The sequence below is a fragment of the Phascolarctos cinereus genome, unplaced genomic scaffold, assembly GCF_003287225.1.
Source record: "Phascolarctos cinereus isolate Bilbo 61053 unplaced genomic scaffold, phaCin_HiC Scaffold_1;HRSCAF=81, whole genome shotgun sequence".
NCBI classification, from domain to species: domain Eukaryota; kingdom Metazoa; phylum Chordata; class Mammalia; order Diprotodontia; family Phascolarctidae; genus Phascolarctos; species Phascolarctos cinereus.
The window spans coordinates 187,956,691-187,984,333 of NW_027555514.1; the positions used below are offsets into that span (position 1 = coordinate 187,956,691).

A 27,643-nucleotide genomic window follows, 5' to 3' on the forward strand; every position below is an offset into this window, starting at 1 on the left:
ACTCCATAGTTTGTTCTCTGGGTGTGGATAGCATTTTTTATATGAGTCTTTTGGAATTGTCTTGGATCATTGTATTGCTGAGAAGAGCTAAGTCTATCAAATTTGATCATTACACAATATTATTGTTACTGTGTACAATGTTCTCCTGGTTCTGCTCACTTCACTCAGCATCAGCTCATGTAGTCATTCCAGGTTTTTCTGAAATCTACCTGCTCATCATGTCTTATAGAACAGTAGTATTCCATTACATTGATATATCACAACTTCTTCAGCCATTCCCCAATTGATGGGTATCCCTTCAATTTCTAATTTTCTGCCACCACAAAAAGAGCTGCTATAAATATTTTTCTTCACGTAGGTCCCTTTCCCTTTTTTATGTTCTCTTTGGGATGCAGAGCTAGTAGTGGTATTGCTGGATCAAAGGGTATACACAATTTGATTGCCATTTGGGAATAGTTCCAAATTGCTCTCCAGAATGGTTATATCAATTCACAACTTCACCAACAATGCATTAGTGTTCCAATTTTCCTATATCTTCTCCAACATTTATTGTGTTCCTTTTCTGCCATATTAGCCAATCTTATAGGTATGAGATTGTACCTTAGAGTTGTTTTAATTTGCATTTCTCTAATCAACAGTGATTTGGAGCATTTTTTTCACATTACTATAGATAGCTTTAATTTCTTCATCTGAGAACTGCCTTTTCATATTCTTTGACCACTTATCAATTGGGTAATGACATGTATTCTTATAAATTTCACTCAGTTCTCTATATATTTGAAGAATGAAGCCTTTATCAGAAATACTTGCTGTAAAAATTATTTCCTATCTTTTTGCTTTCCTTCTAATTTTGATTGCATTTGGTTTTGTTTTGTGTAAAACCTTTTTTAATTTAATGTAATCAAAATTATCCATTTTGCATTTCATAATGTTCTCTATCTCTTGTTTTGTCATAAATTCTTTCCATCTTCATAGATCTGACAGGTAAACTATTCCTTGCTCTCCTAATTTGCTTATTGTATTGCCCTTTATGTCTAAATCATGTACCCATTTTGACCTTATCTTGGCATATGTTGTGAGATGTTGGTATATGTTCTGTACCTATCTTTGTAGCATAATTACATTCCCATTTTGATTTAAGATCTTTTGAATGGCTCTTCCTCTCTCAACCATCTGGAGTGTGAAAGCAAGTATATCTATTTTGTTCAAATTAATCTAGAAAGATGGAATTGCAAGCTGACATCTAGAGGGAAATGATTTTTATCATTTGTGGTCCCCCCCCCCATTCTCCTTGGATTCTTTCTGCAGGGCCCTGTTATCCTGAGATCTCTCTGAATGAGGTGGAATTTGGTGGAGACAAGTTTTCCAAGAATATTGCCATTTATAATAGGGGTTAGGATGTGGTTTGGAAGCAGAATATGAACAGGAGGCAAACCCACAAAGAGAATTCATTTTCCCTAGGTGGTTGTTACCTACTTCAGGACATCTTTCCACTCCTTCTCCCATTGGTTACTGAATCTTGACTTATTTTGGCAGTTCTCTGCACATGTAATACAGTTGCTATGGAAACATTACTCAGCACTCTATCGCATTTTCTCTTTGTGTGTGTCTTCCTTTCTCTTTTTATCTCTTCTTTTCCTTTTCTCTCTCCTGTTGTCATGGGAGCCATCATCCACTAAGAATTCTGGAGGTCTTTCTCTTTCCTTGCAAAATTTAGGAAGTATATTTTTAACTTCATAAAATTAAAGAAATAAAGTTTTGGTCATGGAGGAGGAAAGCTGCCACAAGCCTTGAATTTTCCCCAAGTTAAGTAAAAATGCTTAGTTATTTAAGAGAAATCAGATAAATGGCAATCTTCATTATGTCCTTCTTTTAAATGATTCTGAATAATAATAACTGGCTTTTGTATATTACTTTGCATAGCTCTTTGCATACATTATTTCATGTGATCCTCACACGAGTCCTCTGAAGTAGGTAATGCAGATATAGTTATCCTCCCTTTTGCAGATGAGAAAGCTGAGACTGAGAGATTAAGTGACTTAACCATGGTCACAAAACTAGTCAGTGTCAGTGTCAACCCAGTTCATCATGACTCCCAGACCACTACTCTTTTTAGGTCACTTTGCTACTTCTCTGAAGGGCAATTGGGCAAAATTAATTTCAATACAATACCTACCAACTTAAAGCTTCAAACCTTTACTGAGACAGAGACATTTAATGCTCTCCAGACTAATATTTTTGTTTGCATTCAGGCTCCTTCTTTGCTTTTTGGTGTTATAGCCAAAGCAGATATCCAGAACCATGGTCAACAGCCAATTACTTTCAGGTGAATTTAAAGAATTTTAGAGTTGTAAAAGACCTTAGAAAATGCCCTTTGTATATTATCTCTAGTGAGCTGCCACCCATGTCCCTGGGCCATCAGCAGTTCAATAGTCATACCAAACATAGGGAAAACTCAATGTGGATTTTTAATTAGCCATATAAGTATGTTTGTAGCTAGAGATATAAAAGTCAAGGGAAAGGAGGAATTTTTCCTCTCATGAATAATTTTTATCATTCTGCTCAAAATGAGAAAACTTGGGACAATGACCTTCTTTAGTGTGAAATTTTCTGTTTTTTTTTTTGCCCCTAAGCTTTCAAATTTCTAAATATGTCTAACATCCATTCAATGTCTACTAATTAAAGATCTGAGGGCCGTCTCAAGTTGTCCTGATCTATATCTTGCCAGTGGACCCAGATAACTCTAGAGGAGAAAGTGAAGCTGGTAACTGCACAGCCCTCTTTCACTTAAATCCAATTTACTTGCATGCTATGATATCACCTCCCTGATGTCATGGTCCTCTTTGAGAATGAAGGACAAACAGCAACAATTAAGTATCTACTTTTTTCCTGTGCCAGGACTGGGAAGATAAAGGGTCCCTACCCTTAAGAAATTTACATTCATTTTATATTCAGTCTATGAGTGAAACAACATATACACATAACTGTAACTAGAAGGCATAAAAGAAATACAAAGCAATTTCAGAGGACCACTAGCAACTAGAGGAATCATGAAAGGACTCATTAGGATAATACCTGAACTGAACCTTGAAAATGACTGAGAATTCCCAGGAGGTTGTACTCCAAGCATGGGCATCAGGCAGTGGAAAGGCATGTATTTTTGTTTGTTTGTTTTAGTGAGGCAATCGGGGTTAAGTGACTTGCCCAAGGTCACACAGCTAGTACACGTCAAGTGTTTGGTCTGAGGCTGGATTTGAACTCAGGTCCTCCTGACTTCAGGGCTGGTACTCTATCCACTGCGCCACCTAGCTGCCCCTGGAAAGGCATGTAGATGGGAGATAGAGGAATGTGCATAAGAGGAAAAGCAAGTATACCAGTTTGGCTGGAGTGTGGAGTGTGTAATAAAAAAGGAATATATAGTAAGTGTGGAAAACGTAAGTTGGTGATAGATTGTAAAGGACATTAAATGCCAAACTGAGGAGCTTTTATTTTATGCTGGAGGCAATAGTGAATAAATCAAGCTGTATACAATATATTTTTAATGTTCCTAAGCCAACAAGGTGACTTCTATCTGTAAAGGGTGTTAAACAAAGCCAATATTGTGTATATATGTATGTGTATGTATATATACATACATATATTTCCCTGAAATTTCAAGTCATCTCTCTAAAGAAATATAACCCTTTCCCCTCATAATTTCTACAATGTTTGAAATGTTGTAAGATAATGAGTATAAAAATATCCACCAGGATTATTTTTTTAAATTAAAAAAAATTATTTTTTTTCAGGAATATTTTTAAAAATCATTCAATGACATATGTTTAGGACTTAATGGACCAATGAGCCCTAATTTACCCATAGCAATGTAGATCCAGGCAAATTGCATAGCCTGATGTGTATATTTATGCATGTATATAGGTAGGTAAGTAGGTTACATTAGAGACATTAAGGCCTTGAAGCTGGGGAAAGATGTTTCCAGGAGTCACAAAAGGATAGCTTGAAGGATAGAAAAGGTGATTGTCTTGTTTATTCATATGTTAGGGATTGTTTCTCCTCTTTTAAATAGGGCATTTGGGGGGCAGCTGGGTGGCACAGTGGATAGAGCACTGGCCCTGAAGTCAGGAGGACCTGAGTTTAAATCTGGCCTCAGACCAAACACTTGACACTTACTAGCTGTGTGACCCTGGGCAAGTCACATAACCCCAATTGCCTAAAACTTAAAAAAAATTTTTTTTAAATAAATAGGGCATTTGAGATTCAACCGTAGCACCAAGAAAAAAATATTTTATTACTGTTATTGTAGTTTTCCCAGAAAGATCCTAGGATATCCTTTTCCAAGCCATAATAAACTTTTTCTATCCCAAGAATGGTAAAAAAAAAAATATTTTAATCTTTGTTTTCTGTTTCTTACATGGAATAGAAAAATATACCCCTTTCATAACTAACCTGCTCTCAGAGCCTGATCTGAGAATTAATTCCTTTGCAAATCCATGTGATCATTCCTGCTTTGTGTCTTCCCTCAAATTTTCTTATAAAGTAAATCCAATCTATTTCAACATTTTTTTTATGAGTACCTTTGAAAAATTGACTGCTCCTAGTAACTAATGTTCTTTTATTATGCTATGGATACTATCTATTAACCAGCAGTGCACTTTTGAGTTTTCTTAATCTTGAGAAGAATTCGTTTGCCTTGGTCCTTCTCTTTTGGGGTTCCCTAGTCAAAGTAGGAGCATGAAGAACTACTAGTAGCAGCAGTAATGTGATTCTTCTGTGTCTACTCAGGGCAGGAATATGACTGTCAAACCATTTCACATTCAGGGTAGCAAACCATGAGGTGAATATAACCTGGGGAGATAAGAAATTATATGACATTGCTGCTGATTAAAAAGTAAAACAAATTCTGTCAATCATCTGGTTGTTTTGTATATAGAATGCCAATCATTTTAACTGATCTTTTGGACACATGGTTTACTGATTTTTTAAACTGAATTGACCGGTTGCTCTAAGTGCTACTCCCAAGGGCAAACATTTCCTTTCCACTTATCATTAGTGTCACCATAGGCACTTTTACCCACAGTATAAGACAAAAACCACGCAGAAAATAGCAAAGAGTCACAGATGGTACTGAGGTTTTGTAAAGAGGAGACTTGGGAAATATAAAAGAAATAGGGAAATCAGAGTTACCAAAGGTTTGAGATTAGGGATTGGGGAAAATGTGCTTAGAGCATCTTTAATGACAGTGGGAGACCAAAGAATAGGTAGAGCAGGCATTTGTAGATACAGAATTGAGGTTCAGCAGAGGTGAGGGCTAGAAATTTGGGATCCATACCTGTGCCAAGTATAATTGAAGCCATGAGAATGAAATTAAACTCAGAAGTATTGGGCATTAGAGTAAGATGACCAGAGAGTTGAAGTGAATCTTTGTACAGGAGGAGGCCAGAGGAAGTGAAGCCAGCAAGGAGACAAAAGAGGAATAGCCTGTAAGGAAAGCTAGAACAATCTAGTATGACATAAGCCAAAGAAATGGAATGTTTTGGCAAGGAAGATATCAACTGTATCAAATACTGCAGAAAGGTCCAAGAGGAAGAAAAAAAGACTGATAAAAGGCCATTGTTTTTGGAATTTAATTTTTCTTTGGATCTTTTAGAAATAACAATTTATCAATAGAAATAAAAAAAATCAGATTCTGAGATGAGTATATTGTGGTTAAAAATAGAGGCAAGGGAGTCAGAGTATTTATTTGATGATTTTGACAAGTATAGAAAACAAATAAGTTTCCACCTCAGAATGGTCAGTTCTCTTTATGATCTGCTTTTTTTGGAAAAGAGTTAATGGTTTAAATGCAAAGTGTTTTCAGAGACATTAAAGAGCATGTTTCCATGGAAACATAAACATATACAAACATACATACATATGTGTATACACACACATATATACATATATATGGATACACTGGTATCCACTCAGAATCGTACCTTCCTTTCAACAAATCTGCATTCTATGAATGTACCCTCTCACTCTACCCCTCTTTCTAAAAATTAATATTCTGGACTGTCCCTCTGCTAACTGGATCCCAAGAAACCCTTCCTTATAAAAGGTTGCACTCTCTGGGTTTGTCTATGATAATCTATTTTGTCAATAAATATTAATAAGCATTCATTAAACAACTGCTACGTAATAGACAGTTTGAAGGGCTGGGAGTGCAAAGGTAAAAATGATAATCCCTGTACTGAAAAAGTTTATATTCTATCAGAGGAGACAATCTTTATATTGAAAGCTGCAGAAGTTCTAGAGGGCTTAGTAGAAGGGGTGAGAAGATATTAAGAAGGGTACTGGAGGAGGGGAATAGAAGGTTGAAATAAATGGAAGAATGAACAGCAGGGATTGGAAAGTGGGTTTTGTACTTCCATAGTCTGGATTTTAGTGTCACAATGATGAACAGAGTAAGAAGGATAGGTGTTTGCTAAACATTTGTCTTCTTTACTAGATATCAAGAACTTTCCTACAAATGTCTATTACTGGTACACAAGATAGAATATCCTCTGAAGCTAACGGATCATATCAGATCAAATACCTTTATCGCCTCTGCATCCTACCCTCAATCTCTGGCCACATTTTAATATACCCGTATATAGAGTTTAATGCAATTTTTTGACACATCTTCCCTAGGGACATTATATTCACCTAGGAATCCCTTTCTGGTCATTCCTGTGGAAGAAACAAATTGTGATGAAATGACTTATCTTTGCCAGGAGTAATTTCTCTAGAAATCCTACCTCAAGATATATCCCCATGTATATGCAGGATAGCACCTCTGATACTAAGTCCTCCCTCTCCCCTTTCCAGGAATATCTTTTCTTGGAGCATATGGCTACCTGTCATTCCTGCTTCTGGCTTACCACCTCAGTGTTTGGGTACTTTGGGGAATAATGAAACCTCTGACCTCAGTCAGAAGCTTCCCGAAAATGCAAACACTGAATTAGCTCATGTGGTCAGCTGGATGCAAGAAGGGCAGCTCTGCACATTTTATGTGGGATGATCTGTCACATCCCAAATACCCATATGCTACAACATATCCTATTTATTTTACCACCTTTTGTCCACCCACTTCTATATTCATGGAATCACAGAATTTCGGAGTTAGAAGAAACCTCAGTAGCTATTTAATCTCAACCATGCTCCCCCAAAGAATGCCCTCTACTACACATAGGACAGGAAACCAGCCAGAATTTTCTTGAAGCACTAATGAGAAACCTGTAATTGTTTATGATGGCCAGTCTACTAGCTGATAATTTAAACTATTAGTAAGATTTCCTCTATATCGAGCCTAAATTTGTTTCTGTAATTTTCACCTAGGATGTCTAGTTTTGCTTTTGAGGTCAAACAGAACAAGTTCATTTGCTTTTCCATATGGCAAAAAGGGTGGGTTTTATATGTCCCATTGTCTTTAGTTTTCTCTTTTCCAGGCTAAAGACCCTCACTTCCTTCCTCCCATAGGATTGTCCTTCTCTCAATGTGGTGCCCAGAACTAAGCATATTACTCCAGAGGTGGCTTTGTCTTTCTCTGTCCTCTATAGTCCAACCAACACCATAGATTGGGTGTTTGCATGTGGTTGCTGGGGTATTGATGTTGAATATCAGTAAATCAACAATCAAGAAGTACTTATTAAGATGTGTACTGCTGTGTACCAGGCATCATGCTAGGTGCTGGAATACAGATTAAAAGAATAAAATAGGGGCAGCTAGGTGGTACAGTGGATAGAGCACCTGCCCTGGAGTCAGGAGGATCTGAGTTCAAATTTAGCCCCAGACCCTTGATACTTAACTAGCTGTGTGACCCTGGGCAAGTCACTTAACCCCATTGCCTAGCCAAAAACAAAAACAAACAAAAAAACAAAAGAAAAAAGAAAAGAATGAAGTAAATCTTACTCTTAAGGAGTAATAGGGGAGTAAATAAGCACATATATAAACATATATCCAATATGTATAAAGAGAATAAATAAAAATAAATGAAGAGTAGATAAGTGTAAGCAAATTACAGAGGAGAAAACACTAGTATTTGAGGGGATCAGGAAAGGATTCATGTGTTACTTTAGCTGTTTCTTGAAGGAAGCAAAGAATTCTATGATGAAAATATGGGAGCGTATGATTCTAGGAATGGGGGACGGTCAGTGCAGAGAAGTGCACTGTGAGTGCCGTGAGTGAAACAGAGAATGCTAATTTAGCTGGATCTCAGAGCACAAGAGGGTAAAGAATGTAAAATGTGGAACAGGTTAGGCATAGGTTTTGAAAGGCCTTAAAAGCTAAATGGAGGAGTTTATACTTTATCCTAGAGGAAATAGGGAGCCATTAGAGTTTTTTGAGTAGGGAAGTGACATGATCATATCTGTGCTTAAGGAAAAGTACTTGAACAACTGGATGGAGGATAGACTCAAGTAATGAGAGACTTAAAGCAGAGAAGAACAATTAGGAACTGATTTTATTTGAGCATTGAAAGTAAGAGGATGGAAGGAGTGGCTCAAGGCTGGGAAGGGTCAGCTGTAGGAAAAGGAGAAAGAAGATAAAAATGGAGGCCAGAGAAAGATCCATAAAATGCCCCTTCCACTTTAATATCTACAAGTTCTCCACTAAAACCACCTATGTAGAAATGAACAAAGGTATAGTTGAGGGTTATTTTAATTAGAATTATGCTGCAAGTGAGGATCAGATGTTTTGATAGCTCTTTCCTAGTGCGCAGCCAGGAACTAAAAATGATAGAGGAAGGGCAGGACTATGCTCAGTAAATGCAATTAGACAGTAATGAAGAAATAGAAATACAAAAGGTAAATACAGTCTCATTATCCTTTTGGCATTTTCGCCTGCTGAAACCACTGCTTAGAAGATAGGATCCCTTGCACTGGGCAACTTTCCAATACATTGAGTGTTCAATCTGTGAAACAGGAAGAGAATTTTAATACTGTGGTATGAAAAAATATTGGTTTTCCTTTAAGTACAGCCTTTCAATATGTGCAATTGACTTTTGTTTGTTTATTTTCAGTTTAGTTTTTGTTTTTAAACAACTTCACTTGTTCACATTTCTTAGCCTGGTTCCGCTGTCCCATTCCATCCCCCGAGTTCTGCTCTCGTGGGCTGCTGCCAGTAACACATCTGTTGCCCTTGATACTCTGCCAGATCTTGACAGGAAAGATGCCTAGGGCTTATGGGGCATGGAGATAGGGTGGATTCACTTTCCCATTATCAAATTCAATGCAGTTGCCTTACTGAGAAATAAGTTTTGCTACTAAACACCTTTGATTAATGTGGCATTAACAAGGCAGCAAAGCTAGTTCTCTGAGGAATAACTTCTTGTTGTTGTTGTTGTTGTCCTTCATTCTCAAAGAAGACCATGGCATCAGGAAGGTGATGCCATGACTTGGAGGTGAATTGGATTTACGTGAGGGAGGGCTGTGAAAAGTCACTAGCCCCACTTTCTCCTCTGGAGCCAGCTGGGCCCAGGGATAAGATATAGATCAGGACAACTGGAGATGGTCCTGCCTGAGGAATACCATTATATAGAATAAAGGAGAATTATGCAGTATTCAAATAAAGCTCTGAGAAGCCAGGGGAAAAGACATTTGGAGAACTCCTCTAGCCACACATGGAGGTACATACCTGTAATCCCTCTTACTGAGGAGGCTGAGACCAGTGGATCACTTGAACTTGGGAATTCTGAGCTACAGTAAGGCTAAAGTTGAAGGCTTATTTGGCACTGACATAGTGAACCCCTAGGAGTAGGAAGCCACCAGGGTACCTATGGAGATACCCACTGTCCAGAGGAAGAAAAGGAGCAAGCTCCCAGGCTGATAAGTAGTGGGATTGGGCCCATGCCAGTTCACTACCCTTCCAGTCTTAAAAATACCTCCCTCCTACATCAGATTACGCACTGTCTGGGGGGGGGTGAGGAAGGAAGGGAGAGGGAAAAAATTTTAAAACTCAAAAGCCTATGGAAGTGATTGTTGATAAATCAAAATAAATTAATAAAAAAAACAAATCAATCAAACAAACAAAAAAGTGGCCTTGGAAACAGGAAGACATGGGTTCAAATGACATGTCTGATAGTAGCTGATGACCCTGAGTAAGCCACCTCTCCTTGTCAGGTCCTTGGTTTCCTCATCTATAAAATAGAGTTGGATTGGATGACTTGTAAAAAAATACCCTCTAAAACAACAGCAATAACGACAAATCCATGTCTCTTATATGTTAAAAACTATCAAAATGTAGGGGGCAGCTAGGTGGTGCAGTGGATAGAGCACCAGCCCTGGATTCAGGAGGACCTGAGTTCAAATCCGGCCTCAGACACATAACACTTACTAGCTGTGTAACCCTGGGGAAGTCACTTAACCCCATTGCCTAGGGAAAAAAAAAAGAAAAAAGAAACTATGAAAATGTAGTGGAAAGAACATTGGACTTGGAATCAGAAGAGACAGAGGTTCAAATCCTGGCTCAGGCAGTTTTCAGTTGTGTGACCCTGGACAAGTTGCTTAATCTCTGACCTTCAGTGTCATTATCTGTAAAATGAGGGAAAGCATACTTGTGCTAACAATATCTTAGGTTCGTTATGAAGAGAGTGCCTTTTAAACTTTTAATACTGTCTTCAGTGAGCTGTAATTTCATTGAGGTGGGTAGCCCATTCCCTCCATCAATTGTAGACTAAAATAACTTGATAGACAATCCTCAGGAGTTGCCATGACTAAAAAAATTCAAAACAATCCAAAATCAGCCAACCTGATGGTGCTCTTTCCTAGACTTAGGTAGATTATTGATAAGTGTTAATTTTAATATTAAGACCTAATAAATTAATAATAAATGAGTTAATATAGCATGACTAAATAATCAGTTTTTAAAAATGGGTTTGAAGAATAGTAGATTGAGAAGAAACATGTACCCCTAGAGACTAGGTGACTCTTGCTAAAACAGATCACTAAACTTGTTCCTCCCCTATTCAAAAATCTTTGATGGAACCTCATTGCCTACCATACAAAGGTTCTTTATTGCAATTTTGAAGGACTTCTCTCCTCTGTCCTCAACCTATCCTTTCAGACTATTTTACTGTTTGCCTACATTTATGCTATACTTCACCCAAATTGGACCACTTGTACCCAAAAGAGAACCCATGCTTTCTTGCCTCTGGACCTTCACTAATGCTATTCCTACTACAAATAATTCCCTCACTCCATCCCCCACCCCCAACACATCAAATTCCACCTCTTAAAAATATAACCAATTTTCAAGACCAGTTCAAATGCTAACTTTTTCATGAACCACAGCAGCATTTCATTTGCACCTCTCTTGTGTCATTCATCATATTTTGGCTTACAGTGTGGTTGTCTGTACACTTGCTTTATCTTCCCCCTCACCCTACTTTGTAGATTGTAAATTCTCCAAGACTGTGATGTTCCAATTCTCAGTCTTCTCCCATCTCACCCACTTAGCACCTGTCATAGTCTGTTCCACACAGTAGGTACACAGTAGGATTTATTGAGTTAGATTGAAAAGGAAGGGTTTTTTGGCTACTATGTCCTTGATTTATATCTCTGAAGCCAGCTGTTGATAATGAATAAAAAGTTTGTGAGTTTCCAGACAGACACTGGACCACAGGGACAGTGACCCACAAAGGCTCTATTCCATGCTGTCCAGAGAGCCGCTTTAGACAACTAAGAAGGGGCTGGGGTTCTGGCAACTTGATCGTGTGGGTGTACATGGTTCCTAGAATTATACCACTTGGAGTTTGTGGGATGAGGTAGAGAAAAAGGCGTTTTACTGGCTTCTGGTGATCAATATCTTTCCTTAAAATGTATTAAAGAGCTCTCCCATCTGTTTACTTGACTACCACTTTCTTGTGTCTCCCTCCCTCTCAAGTTAGGCAACACCTTCTCTCTGATTATATCATCTTTACCTTTCCAGTTTTTTTTTTAGTGGATTCATCTCTTTTAGGTAGCACAAGGCATGAGGCTTAGAAGCACCTGTCATGTGAACACATAGCTAATCGTTATTGATTTCTTGGTCAGTTATGGTAAAGGAGCATTAATTGTCATTAGCACAGTTGCATTAATGCAGTTGTAATGAGTACCCCTTTGGGAATTCTTTAGTGAGGAATGTGCTAATGATCAGATCATAGCAGCCAGTAGTGAAATGTGGCGGGGATTGGGGTACAGGTGGCAAGGAGGATTGCACTGGCACACCTCTCAATTACCTACTTAGTTCTTGCTAATCTGAACATGTGTGCCACTATGAACATTGTAATCTAACAGCCCAGAGCACATGTTTTCTTGTCTATGATTGATTAACTTGGGGCCCAATCCTACGAACCATTCCCCTAAGGTATGAGTGGGTGTCAGCTTATTGTAGTTGGCTTGAATCTTCTCTCCATTTCCTCCAAGCTTTTAGGAGGAAGGTACCTCCCAGAATTACAAAAATTCTGAATTAGAAGGGACCTCAAAGATTATCTAGTTTAATTTATACCTAAAGAAGAATCTTCCCTACAAGGTAATTTATTACACTATCTATTCAGTTAGCATTTATACAACGCTTTAAGGATTGCAAATCACTTTACAAATATTATCTCATCTTATCCCTATCACAACCCTGGGAGATAGGTGCTATTATTATAATTATTTTACAGTTGAAATAACTGAAGCAAACTAAGGCTAAGTGACTTGCTCATGATCTGAACTCATGCCTTCCTGTTGCTGGGTCCAATACTCTATCCATAGTACTACCCAGCTAACTTATACTGAAAACAAGTTATCATCTACCTTCTGATGGAAGAATTACATCAAAGGGGGATCTATTGCCTCCCAAAGTAGCACTTTCTAATTCTGATAGCAAGTTGTTAGGGAAGTTTTCTTACATCAGACTTGAATTTGTCCTTTTGCCATTCCACTCATTACTCTTCATTATGTGCCCTGGAACTAAGCAGATTGTTTATTTCATACTCTATGATAGCTTTCAAATGCTTTATGTCTCTCCCATAGTCCTTCCCATAGTCCCTGCCCAGTTTTTTTAACTGGTCTTTAATAGTGTGAACTCAAGGCTTCAGAATAATGGGTTGCCCTTTTCTAGACAATCCCTGGTTTATCAATATCCTTCCTAAAATGTAATACTGATAACTGAACACAGCCCTTCAGAACAAAGAAATCAATTAGACAATCAAGAAGTATTTTATTAGGGGCAGCTGAGTGGTGCAGTGCATAGAGCACCGGCCCTGGATTCAGGAGGACCTGAGTTCAAATCCGATCTCAGACACATAATACTCATTAGCTGTGTGACCCTGGGCAAGTCACTTAACCCTGTTGCCTAAACCAAAAGAAAAAGCATTTTATTAAGTGTCTCCTTTGTTCCAGACACTGTGTACCAACCTAGTACATAAATGATACAGTCCCTGCCTTCAAATAGCTTACATTCTATAGAAGGAGACAATGTGTGTAAGATAGGGAATGGATCTGTAATTTCCTTTATGTTGGCAGATCCCAATGAGGAACTACTTCTACCAATTCAAGTTGGCAGTTTTTCTGCAGCTTGACATCTTAGAGAGTGTTCTTGGCACATAAAGTGACTTGACCAGGATCACATAGCCAACATGTGTAAGAAGGAAGACATGAGTGCAAACCTCCCTCATCATCATGCTCTCTCCCCCCAATAATAATTATGGCTAGCCTTTATATAGCACTTGAAGATTTTATATATAAAGCACTTTATATGTAAAGCACTTTGTATATAAAGCACTTTATAAATATCTTCTCATTTGATCCTCACAACAGCTGGGTAAGGTAGGAGCTTTTATTAGAGAGAGGCATTAGCAGCTTTTGAGATAATGGGGACGACAAAAATGGCCTCCTGTATGGACATGGTGTTTGACCTGACCTCTCAAGGGCACTAGGGATTTTAAGAGGTGCAAATAGGCTGACTATTCCAGGCATGAGATACAACCTGACAGAAAAATGCTCCAGAGATGGAATGCTGTGTGTGAGGAAGAGATCCACTGTAATTGGATAATTTTCCTTAATATCCCATCCAAAAACAAAAAAAGAAACTGATTTCCATTTAATTCTAATCAAGTAGGAACTGATTGTTGAAGTCTCAGAACAGGGCTTTGGAATGATCAGATGTATTATAGTTTGTGAAATGGGAGAGAACTGCCAGGTATAGTCTAAGTCAGACGCACAGTGGATTTTGGAAAAGCACATTTAAAAGATTTTGGGGTAAATATAGGGTGTAATGACCTAACATTTTGTAGGAGAAGTTGACTCATCAAGAATGCGAAACTCTCAGGAAGAGCAAGAATCAGGGATCTGACAAGTGAAAAGATACAACTGTATTTGATGTCTTTAAAAAGAGAATTCAGATTTTTGACAAGCAAGAAAGTAGATTCAACTTTCACTGCAACAGAGAAGGTGCTCCTCTTCAAAAGGCTAACTTGACCCAAATGTATGCCTTAACTTAGCTCCCAACATATGGGGGTAGGTAGGTACACACTTGGAGAATCCCAAAGCATCTTAACCTATGGAATCCTTTGCTCCTCTCTCTTAGTGCTGTTTATCACTTGATAAACCCCAGTATCAGATTACTTCTACCATCCACCTCCTCGACTTCTAGTTATGTGCTGCTGAATGAAATTGGTGGAAGGCATACATCCATACTGACAGTACAAATATATGTTATCTAATTTCAAGTGGACCCTCAAAGCTGTGTGGAAATCTTATTCCTTTCTAATTGATTCCTTATTTCCCACAAAAGCTCTTGCAAACCTCTTCTCTTCTCAAGCCTCCAAGTCTCCCGCTCCCTCCCTCCTTTCAATTGAGGCCCTTGGCTCTTGCTTTACTGAGAAAAGTGAAGCCATTTGGCATATGCTCCCTCTTCTCCCCTTGTATTCATCTAAAAACCCCTTGACATCACCTCCCACTCTCTTTTCTTCCACTCTGATAATTAGATAGCTCTTCTTGTACCGACCAACCCTCTCTGCATGCACCCTTGATCCCATCCCCTACTGTCTCCTTCAGTAAATTTTCCAGTCAGTCACACTCTCTCCCCCAACCTTTAATCTTTCTTTTTTTAAATTTTTTTATTAATTTATTTTGATTTATCAACAATCACTTCCATATGCTTTCGAGTTTAAAATTTTTCTCCCCATTCCTCTCCACCACCCTCCCCAAGACAGTGCACAATCTGATATAGGCTATACATATGCATTTCTATTAAATATATTTTCACATTAGTGATGTTGTAAGTAAAAATTAGAACCAATAGAAGGAACCATCAGAAAGAGGAAACAAAACTCAGCAGAAGAGAAAAAAATAGCAATTCAAATTCCATAGTTCTTTCTTTGGGTGTGGATAACATTTTCCATCAGAAGGCCTTTGGAGATGTCTTAGATCTTTGTATTACTGGGAAAAGTTAAGTTTATCAATATTAGTCATCGCACAACATGGCTGTTATTGTGTACAATGTTCTCTTGGTTCTACTCACTTCACTCAGCATAATCTTTCTTAATATTCTATTTTCCCCCTATTATCTTCAAACATGCCCGAGTCTCCATCCTTAAAAATCATCTTCTAGATCCTGTTTGGCTAAACTATCACCTTATACTTCTCCTCTCTTTCTCAGTTAAACACCTATTGGTGGACTCTATTTCCTCTCCTCTCCTTCACTCCTTAACCCTTTGCAGTCTGGCTTCTCACCTCATCACTCAAAACTGCTCTGTCCAAGCTGCCATATCCAATTGTTGTTTTTTTCTCAGATTTCATCCTTTTTCCATTTCTCTGTCACATTAAAAACTCCCAATGATTTTTCTCTTCCTGGATACTCACTTTGAGTTTTCATGAGCTGACTCTTTCTAGGTTCTCCTCCTATCTGTCTGACCACTTCTTTTTAATATCCTTTCCTGATAATTATCCATATCATACCTCCTAACTGTGAGTGTTTTCTCAAAAGTTCTACCCTAGGCCCTCTTCTCTTTCTACACTTTTTCTCTTAATGACTTGGTCCTCTTGGGTTTAATTATCACATCTGTGCTGATGACTCCAGATATATATATATATATATATATATATATATATATATATATATATATATATATATATACATATATATATACATATATATATACACATATATATACGCATATATACATATATATATACATATATATATGTATATATATATATACATATATATATATATATATGTATATATATATATATATATATATATATATATATATATATATATATATATGTATATATATATATATCTCCAACCTAGTGTCTCCTCTGAGCTTCAGTCCCACATCACCAACTACCCATTTGACATTTCAAATTGGATTTCCTGGAGACATCACAAACTCAGTATGTTTAAAACAAAATTTGTTATCTTTCCCCTAAACCCACCTTTCTTCTAAACTTCACTATTCTTGTCAAAATCCTTACCATCCTTCCAGTCTCCTCAGTTCATAACTTTAGCTTTCTCCTTGACTCCTCACTCTCTCTCATCTCAAATATCCAATCATCAACAAAATTTGCCATTTCTACTTTAACGTCTTTGAAAACTGTCCCTTTCTCTCTGCTAATACTTTAACCTTAAGAGTCCAGGTTCTCATCCCTTCTTACCTAGACTATTTGTGATGACTTCATCCAGCTTCCAAATTGATTTTACTCAATCGCAGATCTGACCATATCACTCCCTTAACTCAATATCCTCCAGTGACTCCTGATTGTTCCTAGGATAAGAAATAAACTCTTCTTTTTAACTTTTAAAGATTTTCACAATATGACTCCAATCTAGTTCAATCTTCTCATATTCTCCAAGTCAACCAACCTGTCCTTCTCTCTGTTCCTGATTCATGATATTCCATCTCCTATCTCTCTATCTTTGCACTAGCCTTCTCCTATGGCTGGAGAGCAATCCTTCCTCACCTCTACCTCATTAAATCTCTCACTTCCTTCAAGACACACCTTTAGCACCACCTTCTATACAATGTCTGTCCTGACTTCCCACAACTTTTGGTGCATTTCTTCCCTAATTGCCTTGCATTTTAAAAAGTATTTTCCACCTATATTTATTTTATGTGTAAATGTGTGCATTATGTATGTCTATATTTATAGATAGATAGATATGGTACACACACGGGTGTGTGTGTTTATTTTCTCGCATGCAAGCTCCCTGAGAAAAGGGATTATTTCATTCCTGTCTTTGTAATCTCAGAGCTTATCAATGCATGGTACATAGTAGGTGCTTAATAAATGCTTGTTGATTGATTTATTGATGTGCTCTGCCAAAGAATTGAGGAGGCATATGTGTGTGCATTTGAATCATCATGAATTATGGATGTCAGTTATCTTCAGAAGATCCTGAGAGAGCATCTTCATTCTTCTTTCAGTTATCTCTTTCCCTTAGCTGATCCCAGAGATACTCTCTATTTTTGTTCTCAAAACCCCACTTCATTTTCCTCCTCAGCATCTGTCAACCCCCATACTATGGTGAGGATAAAGGTACAGGTTGGAATAGGTTTCTTCTTCCCTCCCAACTCTGCAATTCTTCAATTCTGGGGAGTGAACTGTAACTCTATGAATAACCTAGGTCTTAAGCAAAACTGTCTCATGTCTGGGGTCTGACCAATTGGGAACAGAATTGGCAAAACTGTGAAATCAATGAAATTTGTTTTGGGGACCTCCTAACCACTTATGGCCTTTCAAGTTATTCTAAATTAGTATGCAGTACAATGTTCATAATATATATTATTAAATATGTATGAGATTAACTCTGATGTATATATTTTTTTTGATCTGACAGCATTTATGGATGTTAGACTTCATGTAGCATGGTTGTTTGCTCACAATTAAAAAAAAGAAGTTCCTTTGGTTTTTGTTTTTTTTTCCTACATTTGCCTTCCTTTCTTCTAGTTTTTATTTATTTTTATTTTTCCTTGTACTTTCTTCATTTTTCCTTCCCATACCTTCTTGTGATTTCACTGAGTACCACTTCTGTTTCTTATTTTTTATCTTTATTTTCTTCTTTCTGCTTTATTATTTGAAAGTTCATTTCTCCACCTTTACTGGCCCTACTTCCCACTCCTCTCCCTATGTATTGTTCTAAATGTTTGCACTCAGCTTATTTCTTCTTCCATTTTGAAATTTTTTTCTATCTTGGTATGTAATCACTTTAGCTCCCTAACAGATCAGAGTTGGAGAGGCAATACATAAGATTTTTATAACATTGTTTCCGATATACCATGTTTAATTTTTCTCTTTCTCTCTTTTTATCTTCCTAGGTATCTAATCAATGTCACTTTTGAGGGGAGGAATCTGTCCTTCAGCGAGGATGGCTACCAGATGCACCCCAAATTGGTGATAATCCTTCTGACCAAGGAGAGGAAATGGGAGAGGGTAGGATATATCTTTGATAATTCTCAGACTAAGGTAGAGAGGACAGGATGTGAGATGGGTGGAGGAAGGACATCTTTGACTTGACCAAATCATTTTCTAAATTCATGATGCACAAGTATACTGATAACTTTAATAACATAGTTTTTCCGCAAATGAGTGTCTTCATTCTCTCCTTAACTTGCTTTTCACAAGAGGCTGTTGGCTCTAAATGAGGTTACATTCATTTTTGGTTCTGCTGCTAGCTTAGTTTTGAACTCTGATTTTTAGTAGATTATAAATATGCAGCAGAATTAATTTAGGGGTAGAAACCTCTTCTCCAGTATAATTGAGATGGACAGCATCTTATGTACTCTGTTTGTAGCCACTTAATAAGAGCAACCATATGATCAGGTAGATGAGGGAGTTGATTACTTGGGTTGATATGGTGTCTTGAAATGTTACAATTAGAAATTCATTCTTGTGGGTCATACTTATGGTAGTTTTCCTAGTCCCCTAGGGGTCAAACTTTCCACTAATATTTGAAAAAGAATTATGACAGCTAATTGAGAGGGAGGGCCCCGGATTGCTCTCCCATATCTGAGAAGAGACATACTTGAAAGAACAGTGCTCCCTCAATAAGAAACAAGGGGCCTCACATAACAATCTTGCCTCTGTGGCTTTGTTACCGACGTGTATGAACTGGATATATTGAATAACAAGCAGAAGTCAAGGTTTTAGATTTCAAATAGAAGGCTCTCACTATTCACTAAAGCCACTTCTTTATTAGCTATGGGTTATCCATTCTCTTTGGCATTCTAATGCCTGTTGTGCCAGCATTTCCTCCAAAATGGTTCCCCTCTCCTTGATCTTATTTTGCCCTTAATCTAGCTGCTTTTCTCTAATGCAGAAGAGACAGAATAATTCAAGATGTGTCATAGAATTCAGATGTATAAAAAGACCTTAAACATATATGTTTATTTCCAGAAGAGGAATTTGTGTTACTGAGACCATGTGAATGTACCAAAATGCGTCTAGCAGGCACAATACTATGAAGTAGGTTCTTTTCAAAGACTGACTTTCTACAATGTTCTGTTAATCCTATTGCCTTCATAGTTCTAGGAGACTTTGAATCCATAAATTCAACAAATCCAGTTCAATTCAACAAATACTGATTGAATGTCTGCTATTTTAAAGTACTGTGCTTGGCCCTAGGGATCTAAAAATGAAAAATAAAAAAAAAGTTCTCTTATCTCTCTTGCATCCTCAACCCCTGCCTACCACTGGTTCACCTCTGTTTAGCCCCAAGAAAACAAATAAACAAAAAAATCTTTTTTTAAGTCCTCCTGTTATCTCTTTGCTATCCTACTTTTCCTTTCATTTGCCAAACTTAGATGAGTAGTCTACACTCACTAACCCATTTTATCACCACCAAATTACACCCAAGCCCAGAAAACTTGTTTCTATCACCACAATCCCACTAAATTTTGTCTCTCAAAGGCCATCCATGAGCTAATTGACAAATTCATTGGCCCTTCTGTATATCCTCATCCTCCTGGATCTCTTCTTGGCTTATCCAGTTCACCTGTTGACATTGTGTGGTGTAATGTAGATCACTCTGGTCAGTGAGAACTAGAGACCTGGTCCCAATTCTACCTGTGATAGAATGATCCACCTATGTGATTTGCATAGTAAATTACTTTCTTTCTGTGTGCCTCAGTTTTCCTGTTTGTAAAATGAGGGGCTTTGATATAGGAAACTCTAAGGACTCACTGAACTCTAAAATTCTATGATTCTTTCCTCATTGGCTTATATGACTTTTTTCCTCCTCATTCCTATCTTTCTTTTCTGGCTTATATTCTAATTTGTCATTTCTTTTTTTCCCTATCTTCTTAAAAGTAGCCAATTCTTTAAGATTCTGTAATTGGCAATTTTCTCTTTCTACTTCAATAGGTTCTATAATATTCTTTATTTGGGAGACTCAAATAACAGCTCTGCCTTCTATGCTGAGTTCCAAACATGGGTGCTTTTTGGGTATGTCTTATTGCATCACTCCAATATGCCCAACTCAGGATGTCCCAAACTGAACTCTGAGCCTCAGTTTCCTTATCTGCAAAATGAGATGTTTGGACTAGACCATCACTGAACTCCCTCTTAGCTTTAATTGTCTGTGGTTTTTAATTTCATGCAGTAGGGGAATAAAATAAAAGGTAAAAAGCAGAAAAAAGATAAAATGTTCTATGGAAAGTAACAAAGGGGCCAAAGCTGTTAGTTGAAGACAGTATTTATCTGCATATCTTGAAAAACTACAGGGTAATAGGAGCTATTATAAGAAGTCATGAGGGAGCTCATATGTTCCCCAAATTTGGAATGAGGTTCTCACTATGCAGTATCAGTGTACTTCAAAATCTCCAGGGTGGTGAAGAGCCTTCATGGTTAAGTCAACTGTTTTATGCATGAAACAAAAGTGCCACCTATTTAAATGTACTTTCTGAAATATTACCTTATATTTGTAAAAATCCTCATTCTTTAAAGCCACCAACCTGTCCATCTGCTTCATTTAGAAAGTTCTGTGCTGCAGCCTGTTGCAATTAGGCACTTTGGGCTACACTTTAGAGGATAAAGGAGGGCTAAAAAAGCAAAGAAAACATTGGATAAGAATTGAGATTCATTAATCTCTTTGATCTGTGGGACTGGCTAAGATGGCCGCTAGATGGCACAGTGAAGAGGGAGTGGGGGCTAGAGGCAGGAAGACCTGAGTTCAAATCTAGCCTTGAATACTTGCTAGCTCTGTGACCTTGGGGAAGTTACTTAACCTCTGTTTACCTCAGTTTCTTCAACTATAAAATGAGGATAATTAAAGCACCTACCTCCCAGGGTTGTTCTGAAAATTAAATGAGGTAAATTTTTTGAAAGACCTGGCACATATTATATAAATATTATTTAACTATTGCTAACTAAGAAACTAACAATGTTGTTGTGTGTCAATCTGTAAGAATTTCTATCTTTAGATTTAATGGAGGGGAGCAGGGTAGCCAGAAAAACCGTCTCTCAATAGAGCCAAGACTATTATCAGAAATGCAGAAAGTGCTCAGAAAAGCATTTAGCGTTCTGGGGCTTGATCACAACCTCTCTTGGTTTGCTCAATTGCTACTGCTCTGTGCTTCCATTTCATCATCCCTAAAATGAGGATAATAAAACTGAAATGCAGGAGGGGTGTGTTCTGAGTAATAACTTTGGGAAATTATGATGGTGCATTCTGAAGATGAAAGATGTAAACAGGGCTTAAATAGAGCAGTCTAGGTTAAAATTCAAGGGGACTGTGTATGATACAAATCTCTCCTCATTTTCTCTATACCATACTACAAAAGAGGTCAGGACCTTCATAGTCCATGAAATTTCATCCCTGCTAGAGAGGAATGCTCTCAATCTATGGCACTGTAATTATTAGGACCTTCTTTAATTAACTCTGATGTCATGGTGAGGCAATAGTGAATGACAGCAAGACCTGTCTCATTGTGACACCTACTAGGATAAAGATATGAGGTGTACGAGTCAATCTATACTCTTAGAAGTAATATCCTGAAGTATTAGAACCCTTTGCTCCTTCCCTCTCCCAATAGCATAATAAAAAGAGCTTGCTTTTATATTTGAAGCAGTGAGATTCAGACAGCACAGTACTAGAGAGTATTAACCAACTTCTTTCACTTTCTAGAGTAAGGCAATTGTATTGTTCCCTACCCCCATTCCTTCCAAGTTCGAAATCCCCAGATATGTTGGAACCTAAGGACTATATAGTACATTACAGTGGAAACTCTGTTGTTCCCTCCCCTTCTCCCCCCCAAAACAAAACAAAACAAAAACAAACAAAAACCAATTGCTTGCTCCTTCCAAAACTGGCAACTTTGCTGGTAGGCACTTAGCGAGGGGGGTAATGGGGGATTGGGATGAAGGGGTATGTATTTTCTACCTTAAATTTACATTTTATCTTGCCATGCTAGGGAGCAATTGGAGCACATCCTGGCTCACTTCTTCCATTCCAGAAGGAATTTTTGGACAAACTGAAGCTGGAACCACTGATATATCCATGTGCTATTTTTAATCACCTTGACCTGAGTGCTTGGATCAGGTGACTAGAAAAAGACCTGATTAACAAAGGCTGTGACAATTAGGGATCATTTAGTTAGAAGAAGAAAAGGCTAAGCCTCCTATTCTATCTCTAACAAAATATATTAATAATTGACCGTAGAACCAGAGGACATATATTTAAGCTAAAAGTTAGAGAATTTATATGAGATGTTATGAAGTGGGGCTTTTTTTGGTCATCAACATTCCCCTATGATGTATATAATGTATTTGCTAAATGTTAATTACATTAAAAGCCCTTTTAATTTATCTAGCCAATTCTTTTCACCCCTTCTTCATCAAATTCATCAAACATTAACATGATTGAGAGTATCACAAGGACATAACATTATATATACACAAGCATATGCTCTGGAGTTTCTCTCCCAACTCCCACATGCAGTAGCAGGCTGAGTTCCCAGTGTAGTTACTCTATCTTCCAAAAGGTTCTAGGGATAGATCTGAGGTGCTGGGGGATGTCTTTCTAATGCTCAATCTCATGAGTCCCAACTGATTACGAACCCCACAAAATTTTCAGTAATTATCTTTTAGAAATAGTTATTTACTATGGTGTGATAGTTAATTAAAACCTCCCCTTCCTCCCCACCCCCAAAAAAAGTCTATATCTGTAACTCTCTCCCACAAGTACAGACAGAGCTTTGGGGAAAGTGGTCTCAAGCTTAGAGAACACATATAGCAAATGGTAACTGAGCTCTTCAAAGTGTTTTTTTACTGGAGTTTTCAAGATATTCGCTGGAGTTATCATATAGTTTTCTGCTAGTCTCCTTGTAGAACCTTGAATCTGCCTTTCCTCATCACATGCAATCCATCCTTGGCTCCTAATGCAGACACTGCAATCAGCCGTTGTTTTCCCAAGGACACTAGTAGGATGCCTAAGAGAGTATGAATCCTCCAGTCCCCTTAAATTCAGGATGTTCTAGGAGCAAAGGCAGGGAAAGTGAGGAGGAAAATTAAACCAAGGAGGCTGAAGCCATGGCCCTTTTCCTTTCCCCTCTTCCCTAGGGACTCCTTTTCAGGGGATTGGCAGAAAGGCTTTCACTCCAGATCTTTAATTCTAAGCTAGCTAACTGGTTTTATACAAGTACCAAAAGGCATAACCACATCCCCCAACCAATCCAAACAAATGTGTTGATTTCCTTTTTTTTTTTCTCCTTTTTTTGTTTAGGCAATGGGGTTAAGTGACTCGCCCAGGGTCACACACCTAGTAAGTGTTATGTGTCTGAGGCTGGATTTGAACTCAGGTCCTCCTAACTCCAAAGCTAGAGCTCTATCCACTGTGCCATCTAGCTGCCCCTTGATTTCCTTTTAAACTCAGTTGAAATGCCTTGGTTGAACAAAGATGATCAGGCCTAGTTTATACCTCTAGTTGATTGATTCACTTGTGAAATGTTCTCACCTAGAAAATAGTACCAGGGCTTAGCATCTTACTTTAAGTGATTTGGAATAGTTATCTAGGCTGACCTTATTCTTACAAATGCATGGGTATAAAACTAAATACAATTCTCCCTACAATTCTTAGTATTCACCCCCCTACATCATTTAATATCATTTGGATCATAACAAAACCTCTGTATTTTTGCTCATTCCAAGTAGCTATGATACCATTTCCCATACTTCTTTCTTCCCTACCACTCTCTAAAGAAATTTCAGATCCTAATACCTCAAGTATGAGCCAATTTACCCTACATGACTTTTTCAAGAAATATGTATCTATTGATTTAGTGATTCATAATGTTACTTGAATTTTACTGTGACTCGGCATATCAAATTACCCCCCATCTAGTGCTGTTTCTTCAGTAATTACCTACAGTCATTGTCCTGGTCTGATTTTTATATTAAATGCTTTATGTAGCTTTTCTTTTCTTTAAAATGTTTGTGAATTTGGAGTTTGAGATTGAAGATATGTGCATAAAAATCTTCATATATTTTTCTAACAAGCTTGACTCATTAGAAGATCTTAGGGAAAAGCTCAATTTCCTTTGACTTTTTATAAATAATTTTTCATTTTTTTGTGTTTTCTCATGATGGGTGAATATTCTCCATGATTTTATTTAAAGAAACTTGATACGTAATATTTTTTTTCCTAATCCACTTGTAAGATTCCTTCTTTACAGGTGAAACTCTTGATTTTGATAAAAATAAGTCTGGATAAGTTGATTTTGATATTTCTCTCTAAGATTACCTGATGAGTTCTATTCACCTGTGTAGTCTGTCTCATGATTTTAAGGATTCTGGGAATTTTTTGAGTGATTTTCAAAAAAATAATAAACACTTTGTATTTTTCAAATAATCTAATAACTCTTAGAAAGGAAAGTGAATAAACACTTATTAAGCATCTGTTATGTGCTAGACACTGCTGCGGTGCTTTACAAATATTGTCTTCATTTTAGATAATCTCTCTGGCCTCTTTGTTCAAGTATTGATATATTTGCCTACAGTGTTTTCAAGTATTATAGTTGCTTGGTCCTTTGATCATATTTTGCTGTTTCTTCTGGCATTTTGGCCCATTGACATTTGGTCCTGAGAATTTTGATTTCTCGTCATTATTGAAATTTGCTACAACCTTCTACTTACTTTTACTTTGGTTATCAGATTGTTGCACTTCCACTTTATTAAGGCTAGATCTTTGCTTACAGAAAAGAAATCATTTTTTACCAAAAATGGTCTATCTTTCTTCATTGATGACTTTATATTATTTAATGTTATATTATTTGTGCTTCATTTTTTCCAACTTACTCATTTCCTAGTTCTTTTCTTTTCCTGGTCTTAGAGGCTATTCTCTCTCTCTCCCTCCCTCCCTCCCTCCCTCCCTCTCTCTCTCTCTCTCTCTCTCTCTCTCTCTCTCTCTCTCTCTCTCTCTCTCTCTTTCTCTCTCTCTCTCTGTCTCTGTCTTTCTGTCTGTCTCTATCTGTCTCTGTGTATGTGTGTGTGTATCTGCCTCTGAAAATTAATACATTTTGTTCCAGGGGAGTACCTACTTCCCAAAAAATACCCCTCCTGGTAACCTTAGACAGTTTGTAACCTAGACAGTTTGTAAATTATTTATAGAAAGAATTGGCATGTCCTTTGTGGTGTAGTGCTAACATTGACTATTACATTAGAGCTAAGGGTTTTCAAACCTTGCCTCTATGACTTAATTTACAATATCTTAGTGATTGTGTATATTATTCTTTTTCTCTGCTTTCTTCATTCCTCATTATTTCAAATGAAGGTTCCCATTTAAAAAATTCTTATACATATAATATTATATATGTAATATATAATATTTTGTACTATATTCTCATATTCCTTAGAGTACAGTGATATTCCCTCATATTTTTATACTATAATTTGATCACTTATTCCCTAATTGTTGGCTGGATATATTTTTTCTAGCTTCTTGCTATCATAAATAATGCTGCTATGAACATTTTCTGTATCTAATGAAGGAGGGATGTAATCCTCTTACCCCTTTCCTCCAGTTCAATTGATGCAGTCACAGGACATAGCCACACATGATGAAGTTTCAATGGGGTTAGAATGAGATTCCAAATGATCCCTGTGATCCCTTTATGAGATGCAGACACCTCACTGAATCAAGAAGGGAACAACTGGCTAGGCAAACAAATTAACAATGCCCCCTGGGGGCTTTGAATAGCTAAGCCTTGGATGAAATTCAGCAGTCTGAGAGTGGGAGAAATTCTAGGCATGGGAACATTTTGTGGAGGAGATACTTCTCTGGGAGGGGGGAAGGGGTAAGAGGGAAATTTTCTCTCCCTCCTTATTGGTCAAGTTATCTAGCAGCGGAGCAGGACACATTCCATCCAGCAGTTCAAGAGTGCCAGTTGAAGAGAGTTGAGGCCCAATTAAGGAATTATAGAAATATTCCAGACTGACATAGATACAATCACTTAAAGGAAGAACAAGTTCTCTGGCAGGAAAGAAGAAATTATGGAGATGAGTAGATGCTAATAATTCAGCTGAGCAACCTGCCCAGCAAACCTGCACAGCAAACCGACTCTTAACCTGTGTGAAGACTCTATGCAGAATTCCAGGCCTTCAAGTACCAGCAGTTAGAGTTTGCCTTGGCCACAAATGTATTTTAAAAGTGTGCCTCCCTACTTTTGTACTCTAAGTTTGAGCCCATTCTTCTCATGGCTGCTGTGTATAATTATAAGAAATGGCCCCCAGGGTTTGGGACCAGGGGAGTTTTTAAGTTATTTTTTTTTTTTGCAATGCAATTTATTTAATGCTTTGCTTTGCTCAGAGCTAATTATGTCTACTTGATGATTGTTAGTGGAAAGCATACTGGTGAGGACTTGTAGGTTATAGTGTTAGGAATGCAGACCCACAGTATTATCCCCAGAACCCAAAGCAATAGATACACTCTGAAAAACCAACCCATGAGTGGGAATGCAAGTTGAAGAAGTAGCATAGAGAAGATATTCCATAACATGGCTCTTTTTTTACCATCCTTGGAGTAGAATCTTTAATTCAAGGAGTAGGAACAATTGGTTACTATTCTCATGTAACTCCAAATTATTTTTCATAACAGTTGAATCAAATCACAGTTCCATAGGTAATGAATTAGCATGCTTCATGCATATCTTACTATTCCAATGAGGTATCCTATCCTTTTATGGCAGTTAGGTGGCATGTTTTATTCTTGATCTTACTGGAAAGGTCTTGAGTTTATTCCCATTACATATAATTCTGGCTCTTAGTTTTAGATAGCTTATTTTTCTATATTTTTAAAGATAGAAGTGAATATTGTCTTTCATAAAAACTTTTTCTCCATCTATTGACATAATCATATGATTTTTGTTTTTAATTTTTTGTTTTTGTAATTAATATAGTCTGTTATATTGATAGCTTTTCTATCACTAAACTAATGTTGAATTACTAATGTAAATCCAACTTGGTCATTATGTATAATCTTTTTGATATGTTGTTGTAGAGTTATTGCTATTACTTTATGTACACTTTTTGTATCAATGTTCATTAGAAATATTGGTCTATAGTTTTCTTTCTTTGTTTTGATACTTATTAGTTTATGTATCAAGATTGTATTTGTAGCATAGAAGGGATTTTTAGGATCTCTTCCTATTTTAGAAAAAAATTTA

At 37.2% G+C, this 27,643-nt stretch overlaps 1 protein-coding gene across 1 annotated transcript in view; it reads left to right on the forward strand.

Annotated features, from left to right (window-relative positions):
- Window positions 1-27,643, forward strand: part of GRIN2B (glutamate ionotropic receptor NMDA type subunit 2B) — a 651,709-nt gene that overhangs the window by 461,491 nt on the left and 162,575 nt on the right. The window contains 1 exon segment of the mRNA XM_021001754.2: window positions 18,305-18,419. Within this exon segment, the coding sequence (XP_020857413.1) occupies window positions 18,305-18,419 (115 nt within the window).